General features: G+C 33.2%; 1 protein-coding gene across 4 annotated transcripts; it reads right to left on the reverse strand.

The window, feature by feature from the left end:
• Window positions 1-512: 512 nt before the first annotated feature.
• On the reverse strand, window positions 513-12010 carry LOC132543478 (ras-related protein Rap-1b-like). Of its 4 annotated transcripts, none has more exons than XM_060206983.1 (8): window positions 11929-12010; window positions 9918-10003; window positions 9356-9424; window positions 8764-8820; window positions 8226-8366; window positions 7627-7767; window positions 3653-3780; window positions 513-3239 (listed from the first exon to the last, which is right to left on the reverse strand). In XM_060206983.1, the coding sequence occupies exons 2-7, from the start codon at window positions 9972-9974 to the stop codon at window positions 3682-3684; spliced, it is 564 nt and encodes a 187-aa protein (XP_060062966.1). In that variant the 5' UTR covers window positions 9975-10003; window positions 11929-12010; the 3' UTR covers window positions 513-3239; window positions 3653-3681. The 4 variants fall into 4 exon arrangements, with proteins under 4 accessions (XP_060062966.1, XP_060062965.1, XP_060062968.1 ...); XM_060206982.1 differs by having other exon boundaries at window positions 513-3347; XM_060206985.1 differs by lacking the exon at window positions 3653-3780 and adding an exon at window positions 3841-3971.
• Window positions 12011-12378: the final 368 nt, after the last annotated feature.

Raw genomic sequence — 12378 nt, forward strand, 5'->3', positions numbered from 1 at the left:
ACAGTTAGAAATTGAGTATTTTTATAGCAAATAACCTGTGATATTTCACCAGCAGGAAGTCTATCAAATAATTCTATACATTTTACTGGTACAGTGTATATGTTTGTATAAATAGTGATGATATAGGAAGGGAGACATCTCATCTCTAAGGTCCACAATATTATACCAGATGGTTGCCTATGGTCCACAATATTATACCAGATGGTTGCCTTAGGTCCACAATATTATATCAGATGGTTGCCTATGGTCCACAATATTATACCAGATGGTTGCCTTAGGTCCACAATATTATATCAGATGGTTGTCTATGGTCCACAATATTATACCAGATGGTTGCCTTAGGTCCACAATATTATACCAGATGGTTGCCTTAGGTCCACAATATTATATCAGATGGTTGCCTATGGTCCACAATATTATACCAGATGGTTGCCTATCATCTTTGAACCAGATTGTTAGTAAAAGCAATCCTTATTGTTCAAGGAAAAATGAAAAACCACATAACTACCTCATTGTGTACATATTTATTATTAATTAAAAATTTAAAATTGGTACAGTTCGAACAGTTGTGTATGTTGAAGCTTACAGCTAATGAATCAGTTCTATGATATTGCGAGAGCACCCAAAGTTTAATACAAGGATCGTAGTGCTCAGCAGGTAACAACAGGGTGTGTCAAAACATAATATCTGAAGTTGGTGTAAACCCAGCAATATATCTAAATGAAAATCTTACACAAAACATATAAATTTACTTTTTAAAGTCTACTTTTTAAAAAAAAAAGGTTTTCCTTGTTCTGAAATCTATTGCCACAGCTCTCTTCAAAACAAAATGTACATGTCTTTGTAACTTTCTTTGTCCAACTGATGGGTAACTGAATCAACATCTCATTGAATATAAAGCTTACAGTCTGACATATATCTTCAATATTAACAAGAAATGCACTAAACCAGATTCAAAACAACAGTGGCAATGTACAATTCTACAAAATGAATCTGTCAAAGGGATTAAGTGCAACATACAAAGAGGAAAAAAAGCCAGATTAAAGACTATTATCACAAAAAGAGTACCTACATATACGAAAAAAAAGAAACATATGTCAAAGGATTAAATAAATCTATGAAGTTTATTTACAAATGCCACACAAGAAGAATCTCTGTAAAAAATATAGGTTATGAGGATTAAAGGATAATCCTGAAAATCAGGTCATAATCAAAATCACTTGCCAACATCTTGTATATCAAAGGCAAGATCTGGCGCTTTAGTCTGGTAATGAAGGAAATTTATCCTTAATATTTCACTTTATCCTTGAAACTTTGTCAAATTACAGGAAAGCATTTCTTGAGAATTTGCACAATTTTCTTCCAATAATTAATCTTATTAACTTTTACATTAACTTTTTTTTGCTTTTCATTAAATCAGTTTCTTATCATCGACCTTACTCAGGAACTTGATGTGTCATGAAAATGTATTACAACTTTCAGAATAGAAATGATCGCTACATACTGACAAAGTGATGGTAACATAAACGACTACATCCAACAAAAGACTATCACAATTTACCCTACTATCTATCTACCAAGAATGAGGTCTACAACTACCATGGCCTGTTATGATGTTATCTGATACAAGACAGCAGCAGTGCATTTCTGGCAGTGAAAATACATTCATTTCCATGTTACAAACATAAAAAGTTATTTGAAATTTTAACACATTCAAATAATACACAAAAAATTGAAAATGAAGTGGAATTGAACGAGAAAGGTGTTGTAAGCACAAAGGTAAAGCCAGGCAGAAATACAAGTTGTCATTAATTCCCTCCTTAATAAACTTTTTAGAGTTTATTTTTCTAATTAACATTCTTCATTCCGGCATTATATAAATATATTTGAAATCTGGCATCACATCAGACATAACTTATATTTGCCCATGGTTTACAAGAAAATCACACTGCATACTGCATAGATCATTAGGTAGAATAGTACTGAATGCAGAACTTGTATATTTCAAATCTCAACCAGCAAGTAAACTTGACATCACTCAAATTGGTCTCCCACACTCCAGGTAAGTTGTTATCACACAGTATTAAGAGAATTTCTACCTTGTTATTACAATGATTTCTATATCTCTCAATCCTCAAATTATTTAAAATACACCGTCAGAAAAATGTTTCTCAAGTCTTCACAGTATAGTATGGTGACATCATTATTGAACGATGTTACAGATTTAGTGCAGCTAATGTGCCCTTCTCTTTAATCAGACTTGCACCGCATATGTGTTTGAAATTATTCAACCTTCCTCTCATTCAAGTACACTGAATGTTATAATATATCAATATCCATGTAAGTTTATCCAAATAATACCTCTCCTTGATTTCCAATAATACTAGAGAGAAAGAAATATCATCCAATAATACTAGAGAGAAAGAAATATCATCAAGGTCCTTATTAAGAAGGTCTTGCTGGAATGCTGTTACCACTTTGTGACTTCAAGAAACATCAAAAACTGCTTTATAATGTACACAAATTAATGTTGGTCTTGAAGCATTTCTGTGAATCCAGTTTTTTCATGCAAGCAAAACTGAATATTACAAGTAGTTCTTGTTTAATTCATCTATCTGCTTAATTTGATCAAATTACATTCCAGCAATCTTTTCAGTTTTGTACACAGGAAATATATCTGGCCTTTCCAGTTTAACTCATTGCATATGAATATTTAGATAAAAGCTGATTATACAAACACACTGCTGTACAAACCAAGTGACCATCACATATGGTTCACTTTCTGATTTGCATAAATTTCACATGTGTTATGCATACTGTGTAAAATGATTATAACAATCAGCTAAATGTTTACCATGCCTATAAAAATATATAAAGCAAAAATTACAGATCCACGAAACTTTCTGTGCACCAAGTCTGCTCTCAATTCACTGCAATCAAGTCACATCCCCAATCCACACCTAGTAATGGGTCATCAGACATGTAATCTTCAGTCATCAAACACAAAATCTTTACCAATGTACTGGCTTCCTGCAAAGTTCCTCAGAACTGTTTTCAAGCAAGCCAGATAACCTTATTACAGATTTTAATGTATATCATGTTATATATTAAAGTTGCAAGTGACATGGTCTCCATTCACTGACGTTGGTACTCAGGACATGTATCCGTGTAAGTTATAACTCATTAGTCCAGTATGGCCCCGTAAATTTACACAGCTAGGTGACATTCAGAAATTATACCTGGAAGCAAGAAAATATTTCTTGTCACATATTTGAGTCGATGAATTTAAGATTTATTCTCGGCACCATGACGAGTGGTCAACATCTCCTATGGATATTTTTCTATACCTGCAAAGACAGAATAGCAAATTCAGCAAAACCAGATAGTAAACAGACTAAGGGAGGTAAATCTTCGGTACTAATGCATCTGAAACAATGCTTGCTGTAGGGACAGTACAAATCTGGATTTAACCAAATCAAAGGTGATAACTTAAGATCAGTCTACTGTTGTAGAGTAGAGCAGTACATAGTTATTGTTGGGTACCCAATCTACCTGTATACTTAGACAAGTTCACGATTATATTCAGTATTTAGTACTTCTGTGGTAATGTCAATTATTGTTATAGATGTTGCTGTTTTACCTGTATACTCACACAAGTCTACATACATATTGATGACACTCCTACAGTAGTACACAGCAACCCTTCTTGCCACCTCCAGATGGACCACTTACATTTCCTGGGTTCTTTTTGTTTATTGTCCTTACTAAACTATAAAACACCTGAAAATGAAAAGCAATTAGGATGAAGGCCTCCCCTTATACTGAAAGTGCCATACTTACACCATGTAATATGCATGCGATTAAATGACGATCTTCTACAGAATGCAGCACCCATTTTTCTTCCCGGTTTTATTTTTGCCTTTTATTTCTGGATTCTTTTTGTTTATCGTCCTGACTAAATTATAAAATATCTGAAAATAAAAAGAGAAACGGACTTTTTGAACTATTTTGTACACCTTATTTGACATGGCCAGGATTCTCCCCAGAGCAGTACTTACTGTGTGTGACACTTTTCCCGCGATTTCAACTTGTTTTTTAAACTTAGAACCTGAAACTGGACATTCCAAGCTTACTGCCAGTATATCATTTATCAGACTGAGCGGATCTATTTTTCGTAATGTTGTATGATATGTATTTTTCCCCATGCAGTGTACACATATAAATAAGCTGTGTCGACAGGTGCCTGTGGTTCATGAGTTTAGCTTGTGTGTGATGTTTGACTACTGGATAAAGTGAGAAAGACTTTTGTTATTAAAGTTATTAAAAGCATTTAGTTGTGATAATGTTATGTTTATCTCCTAGAAATGACAGATAAAAAGCAAATCAAACAGGTTTTATATCAGTAATAAAAATTACTATCATTACATTACTTGATAGCTTCACTTAAAACCCTGTTTTATATCATTTTTTCGGTATTAGATATAAAAGATTTGATAAGCTTAGAAGATGAGATATGTTGAAAATAAATAATTCCATATTGAAACCATACCCAAGAATGGAAGGTTATGATATGTTGAAAAAAAAGGACAGTGAAATGTTTATCATCATTTAATGCCTAAATATAAACAGAAAATGAAAGTGAAACTAGTTAAATTTAAAGATAGAAGCAAATTACAAGACTGAAATTTACAATAATAGCCTTCTAGTGAGAAAGTGAAAGTAAAATTGGAAGACGAGTTTCTTCAGCTGTGCTGGCACAAAACAAAACGTCAAACAAAATTCTGTCTAAAATGAATTTGTCTTACACAAACAAGTAAAGCAGTACAAACAAGACAAAGTGGTTAAGGCAGGGGATATAGCAGCACACGAGTATGATAACCTGATATTATTGTGTTAATAACATGGAGGTTTCCCAAGTCCCAGTCATGCACTTAAATAACACTATATCTACAAATATATATGTATCATGCAATACTGATAGGGATTATAAGTGTAGATCTGATTTTAACATTTTGCATCTTTGAAACACAAGTCCGAACTTTCAAAAGATCCTTGTTTTGATTTACAATTAACAGCATGGAGTCGGGACTATTATCTGAGAGTTGCCTCCAGAATCAGTCAATCAACTGGACAGAATTTTATGACAAGGACCAACTACACAGTTATTTAACTGCAAGCTTCTTGCTACTGCCATGGGGCATTGAAGTCTTTGGGATTTCAAAGATACATTCTCTTGCCTAAAAAGGTTTACACTTCTACACATCAGTCAAGATCATCCTTTTTGAGATGGGTATTGTACTTCTAAGCAGAATCCAAACTTTTGATGACAGTGCAGTATGTTGTAACTTTTAGTCTACTCCCCACTATAGATGACATCACTGACATTGTGGTATGTTGTACTTCTACTCCCCACTATTGATGACATCACTGATATTGTGGTATGTTGTAACTTTTAGTCTACTCCCCACTATTGATGACATCACTGATATTGTGGTATGTTGTACTTCTACTCCCCACTATAGATGACATCACTGATATTGTGGTATGTTGTACTTCTACTCCCCACTATTGATGACATCACTGATATTGTGGTATGTTGTAACTTTTAGTCTACTCCCAACTATAGATGACATCACTGACATTGTGGTATGTTGTACTTCTACTCCCCACTATTGATGACATCACTGATATTGTGGTATGTTGTACTTCTACTCCCCACTATTGATGACATCACTGATATTGTAGTATGTTGTACTTCTACTCCTAACTATAGATGACATCACTGATATTGTGGTATGTTGTACTTCTACTCCCCACTATTGATGACATCACTGATATTGTGGTATGTTGTACTTCAACTCCCCACAATTGATGACATCACTGATATTGTGGTATGTTGTACTTCTACTCCCCACTATTGATGACATCACTGATATTGTGGTATGTTGTACTTCTACTCCCCACTATAGATGACATCACTGATATTGTGGTAGGTTGTACTTCTGTCTACATCACACTATTGATGACATCACTGACATTGTGGTTTGTGTACTTCTGTCTACACCCCACTATTGATGACATCACTGATATTGTGGTATGTTGTACTTCTACTCCCCACAATTGATGACATCACTGATATTGTGGTATGTTGTACTTCTACTCCCCACTATTGATGACATCACTGATATTGTGGTATGTTGTACTTCTACTCCCCACTATTGATGACATCACTGATATTGTGGTATGTTGTACTTCTACTCCCCACAATTGATGACATCACTGACATTGTGGTATGTTGTACTTCTACTCCCCACTATTGATGACATCACTGATATTGTGGTATGTTGTACTTCTACTCCCCACTATAGATGACATCACTGATATTGTCATATGTTGTACTTCTACTCCCCACTATTGATGACATCACTGATATTGTGGTATGTTATACTTCTACTCCACACTATAGATGACATCACTGATATTGTAGTATATTGTACTTCTACTCCCCACAATTGATGACATCACTGATATTGTGGTATGTTGTACTTCTACGTCTACACCCCACTATAGATGACATCATTGATATTGTGGTACTTCTACTCCCAAGAGAGAAACAATTTTTTTGCGGATAAATAAAATAACAATGGAATCGACTTGCATCATATAAAAAGGTACACTATTTCAAACCATTCCAGGAAAAGTGTCATTCATTGTAATAACTTGCTGGGTCAATATGAGAAATCATTCTGGGGAGAATCCTGTATCATTATACACAAGTCAACAAGCTAGGAGACAAACTTAAGGTAGTCTATGTTAATTATCGTACAGACATTTACGATAGACATTCATCTTCTAGTAACATTATGCAGTAGAATCAAATCTATTTAGTATCAGACATTTACATTAAAGTTTCAAAGGAAAACATCGGAAGGTTAAGAGCGATACAAATGGAAGGTTCTAAAATACTAGACAACTGTAATTTCTAGGGTAAATACCTGATATAATACATTGTCCTATCTATGAAACTTGGTTTTAGTTGAAAAAAAAATCTTCTAAAGAAATTTCATGTAAAGAATTATTTTCAAGTGATCTCAGCCAATTAGTAATCATGTCAGTTCCAAATACCCAGTATTACTCGCCATTTGTACAAATTAGTAATAATTTTCCAGCATAAAACAGGCATTATAGTTATCCGAGTCCATATATATTACAAACAGAAATTGTAAATTATCACAAAAATTGCTTTCAGACATTATTAGGAGTAAAATTCTCCATTGCTTATTCTGATCATGTATTTCCCAATATTTCTACAACAAATGACAAAAAATTGATTTCCAACAATAGAAAATCTAATTGTATTGACCTGTTAGAATCTTTGCACCACTTTTGAAGTTAACTTCTATAATGAAAGTCAGACGACAAGATTTCTCAGAAAATAAGAAAGTAAGAACATACTGCAAGGCAACTAAAATATAACTGGATGACAAAATATCTTTGGAAACTACACAGAAAGACAATTTCTTTTTGCAAAATAAGTACAAAGCTTACAAGTACGTAAAAGTGAAGCAATATATTAATAATAGGTCGACTGTTAGTTAAAGGTAATGTGTCACAAAATAGATTTACCTCGTTCACATTCACTTTTGCCTTAGCTGATGTTTCTAGAAACTCTGAAGACCAGTTTCTTGCCAAGTTTATACCCTGATCTTTTCCCACGACTCGCTCGTCTTCCAAATCACATTTGTTCCCCACAATAATAATAGGCACCTGTAAAGAAAAAAGTGGTGACAGGCATGTAGGTACTTTTGTCTATTCATAAACCAGTGAACTCTTTTAAAGTAAATCATTTATTCAACAAGCTATCAATATATCAAACAACACTAATTACTACAGAAACTTTACAGTAACTGCAGTGAGCTTTAGAAGTTTTCCCTTAATCTAAATATCGTCATTTGTTTAAACTTTCAAACCATATAACAATTAATTTATGCAGACAATATTTTTTTTAGGAATTTGTTTCTCTGAAAGTAATATCTGACCTGTTATTCTGAGACTCTTTTTAAGAGTCTTACAAATGAAATAATTGAGCAAAAACAACCTTGTATCACATCATATTCTAGACATGAATTCACCTTAATCATTTCTTATTTGATTTTGTGAAAGGAAAAAATAAGAAATATTAATCATTATATCACACTACAATTCTACATAACAACAGTTCCTACATCGTCTGTGTCTTTGACCCGAAGGATTTGTTCTCTCAGATCTGCTAAGTCATTAAATGTTGACTGTGCTGTGATGGAATACACCAGAAGAAAACCTTGTCCATTCTTCATATACAAATCTCTCATAGCCGTGAATTGTTCCTAGAAATAAAACAATATATTTAAACTGAAATAACATAATCTAATTTTTTTTTATTTAAATGACAGTATTGAATTCGGTACATATGTCAATGAATCCAACCGGTCAGCTATACTGAATCAACTATTAATGTTTAAGTCAATTAAAACTAAAACCTATGAGAACAATACTTGTACACTGTCCTTCACTGTGACAGGCCCATGTGAGAGAAATTTAAAATTATTCGGCAATCCATATAAACAAATCAATATTTTCTGTGTAAATAGCAACAAAATATTAAACCTGCTTTATCCTATCTAGACTTCGAATAATTCAAAATTTGCACCAATAAGGAAGGAAGTGAATTTTTTTTTATATTTGTTGAATTTTAAACATTAAAAATGTAGATTTTATACTTACAGTTCCAGCTGTATCAAGGATTTCAAGCATACATTGCTGTCCATCAACTTCTACTTGCTGTTAATAAGGAAAATAACAATGAATGTACATCACTAAACATTTCACATGTACCGTAGGAAATTTCCAAATTTTCATTCAAATCAAATTATTAGTGTTCTCATTAAAATTCAAGCCTACTATTACCAACACTGATTTCACGATCTTTTCAGCATATGTATATATATTAATATCACATTTGTGAAGGTACAACAACTGTTATAAATGTAAGTGATGAGAACACATCATTCTTGGGAGAACTTGCTTTATACGAAACATTATTGAATATACTGAATGGGTGAGGTATATATAAATTCAATTAATATCAGACACTGCAATTACTGATTTTCCTGAAAATTTGCTAATACATATCTAATGGACCAGCTTCCAGTAATATTTAATATTCTAATTAAGAACATTCAAATCAATGTAACTGAACAATGTAATGAAGACTACAGTGATCATTTACCATTCATTTTTATATAATCTTACACAATTTTGCTATTGTCTTTCCATGTTTGGTGGCAGCCTTTCCCCACAAAGAAAGAATACTTACTTTTCTGTAACTGTCTTCAATTGTTGGATCATATTTTTCCACAAAAATATTTTGTACAAATTGAACAGTCTGGAAAAAAGTCAATGTTGTTATTTAGTACAAGTTATTTACTATTATATTAATCATATACATTGTGACTTCATACATATTATTGGTACAGACATGATGATACCAACAGCCAGACACTGGATTTAATAGTCGCTACACCAGTTATTAGTTAAAACAATTTCCCTTAAGCAGATAGAATTGGTGAAGAGCTAAGACCTATTCTTCAGCAAGTAGCTATGTTCCTTTGCATTGTTCAATATAATAGGAAACTCAACCAGCCAAACTAGCTATCTAATACATTCAATGCTCTGGAAATCATTTGAGCAAGCATTTTGGCAACAATTTGTAACTATTTTTTTCCACATTGGACATATATAATAGTTCTTTCACTATAATGCCAGAATTTTTTTTACCAAAGACATCATTTCTACTAAATATGACAAACATAGAGTTGGCGCACATCTAACATATAACAGGAACAATAACAAGTGAAGTAAAATTCTTGATATCATACCAGAGCACTTTTGCCCACACCACCGCTGCCAAGTACAACTAGCTTGTACTCCCTCATCTTGTGTGGTCCGAGATGGTATCAAAGGGCTACAAAGAAAGACCAATAAATATATAACACTTTTTAACTACTGTAAACAAAATTGATATGTTTCCGACAATAATTATCACCATTTCACAATCATATATCCCGGTCTCAATCTGCAATACACAAACTGATGTTATCAGACATCACAGCAAATCATTCTATATAGTAAAATCATTTGTGATAACATATCAAGCAATGATGATAATTCTGAATTGGTTTTAGAAATGTTTGTGCCAATTTCAGTGACTACAGATAAATCTGCTTCCTACTCTACATTTCATCTGTCACCTCTGTAAGACAAAATGTCCAGTAAGGACATGTCTATTATCACTTGGTCTAAGGGGACTGTCACAGCTCAGTTGGTCAGAGCATTGGCCTAAGTAACCACACCTCTAGATCTTAGGTGTAAGGATCAAAATTTCCTACCCGTAGTGTTTTGTATATTTCAGGAAGCTGATCATGAGAAAGAGAGTGTTGGTTGTGGTATTTGACTAGACCTTGATTGCTCAAAATGAGTGTGGTTGTTCATAGAGTGGTTAATCCATGCAACAAAACAAAGTTGACAGTGCCCTAATATAATTTATGTAGAATAACATTCATACTGGTTACCAATATATCACCCATAATGTATCTCACTAACTGTGTTTATGTAGTAGAGTTATTGCTATAAATACTTAACAAAAGAAAAAAAAAAACTTATTCAAAATGGGAAAACAAATATAATAAAAAGCAGAAAATTTCCATACATACCAAATACCAACTAAGGATTCACAGTTGGAGAGAAATAAAGAAAAAGAGAAAGCTATAAATTTCTGTAAACTATGAAAAAATAAGAAGAAAAATGGAATCTTCAGATCCATAAAGCCCTCTTCAGTATAAAGTAATAGAGGCAAACAACCACTGATTCTTTAATTGGAGGTGATTTAAAAAAAAATCTTAGATTGAAATTTGTTCATTCTGTAAAACATGCACTGTTTATTTGACTAAGGAACAGCATGTATATCTCCATCTAAATAGTGTCAGATAGAATCTTGTATCAATATTATCTTACTAAAATGACTAATTATCTGTTTTGCTCACTGCGTGGTAACACTCCTCTATACATTCCAGTACAGCCATAAAATAGCCAAAAAGTTATTAAACTGCCAATCCCAAATCTAGGCTATTAAAACCACATGCTTTTTTAACTGTGTTCATATGTCTAATTATCACATATTTTCGATGTGAAGTGTGTTTCAAAATGTTTGAGACATGGGCGTATATGTATAGAAGTAAAATATAAAAAAAATTTTAATGAGAAGAAATGTATGTCTATATTTCATACTAATGATGACCATTACTGTACAAAACTTTAAACTGCCGACTGGCATTTTTATTCATGCTGGATGGGCCAGTTGAGAAAACCAAATTTCAGATAGCCGACACATTATCATAACGTCAAAATCCTGTATCATGACATATTTACCCATCACGCTGTAGAATAACAGGCAAAAATCACATCTCTAATTACTGTCAAACTAGCAGTGTAAACAGTTCTGAACAGGAAATGCCATTTGAGGTCGAGATGGAGGAAGTTGACATATGGGTCAGTCCATCTACTGTAAAAATGCATCATATTTGTGACATACTGTGTGGCGAACTGCATGAGTAATCTGAGCTTTTATAAGTTCTACGAAAAGCGAGAAGTAAATCTGCTAAATATCAAGGGACAACTCCTGATAAAATCGGCTAACAGTTGATTCTGACCAACCCCTACTCCTCAATTAATGTGGTGTCTAGAAGCCTACTCCACCTTCACAGAGGTTCACACCCAAAAGTCAAATCTCTAACTTTGCCACAATCTAGACAACTTGTCGGCATGGAAATTACACAAAACCTTTACAAGTTTGAAAATAATAAACATGTGTATTCAAATTTCTCAACTTACCCTTCTGACTAAATGTTTTCTGCCTGAATGAGTCAAATGACGTCAAAATATATATGAACAGTCTGATACTATATTTGGAAATTCTCCCAGCAAGCACCTGACGCACGCGCAGTGTTTAATGTATATACAGTTTCCGTTTAACTGCATCTTAGTCATCAAAATGTTTGTGATAAGTGAACAAAATAACACGTTGACATCAAAGCGTTTAATTGAGATTTACCAAATCTCCACACGCACTTTATACGACATTCAAATCGCACGAATCATCATACACATGTACATTCGAACAAACACACACATAGAAAACCTACATACATACCCATGAACACTTAAATCTTTGATACACTTTGTTCTTATTTGATCGGTTGCAAAACCGAAGTGATGATACTGTGTGGCATAACGGAATATTATCGATATTCTGTAATGATAGCCGACACCAAAACCACTGGA

The sequence above is a fragment of the Ylistrum balloti genome, unplaced genomic scaffold (assembly GCF_031769215.1).
Source record: "Ylistrum balloti isolate Yb309-2 unplaced genomic scaffold, AGI_CSIRO_Ybal_v1 Utg369756, whole genome shotgun sequence".
Lineage (NCBI taxonomy): Eukaryota > Metazoa > Mollusca > Bivalvia > Pectinida > Pectinidae > Ylistrum > Ylistrum balloti.

Excerpts from the sequence above, each read along its gene's own strand:
- LOC132543478 (XM_060206983.1), bottom strand. The coding sequence starts at position 9,974 with ATGAGGGAGTACAAGCTAGTTGTACTTGGCAGCGGTGGTGTGGGCAAA. Across the intron at positions 9,425-9,917 it reads GTGTGGGCAAAAGTGCTCTG|ACTGTTCAATTTGTACAAAA; the intron begins GTATGATATCAA and ends ACTTTTTTCCAG. Across the intron at positions 7,768-8,225 it reads GGGTCAAAGACACAGACGAT|GTGCCTATTATTATTGTGGG; the intron begins GTAGGAACTGTT and ends TTTTCTTTACAG.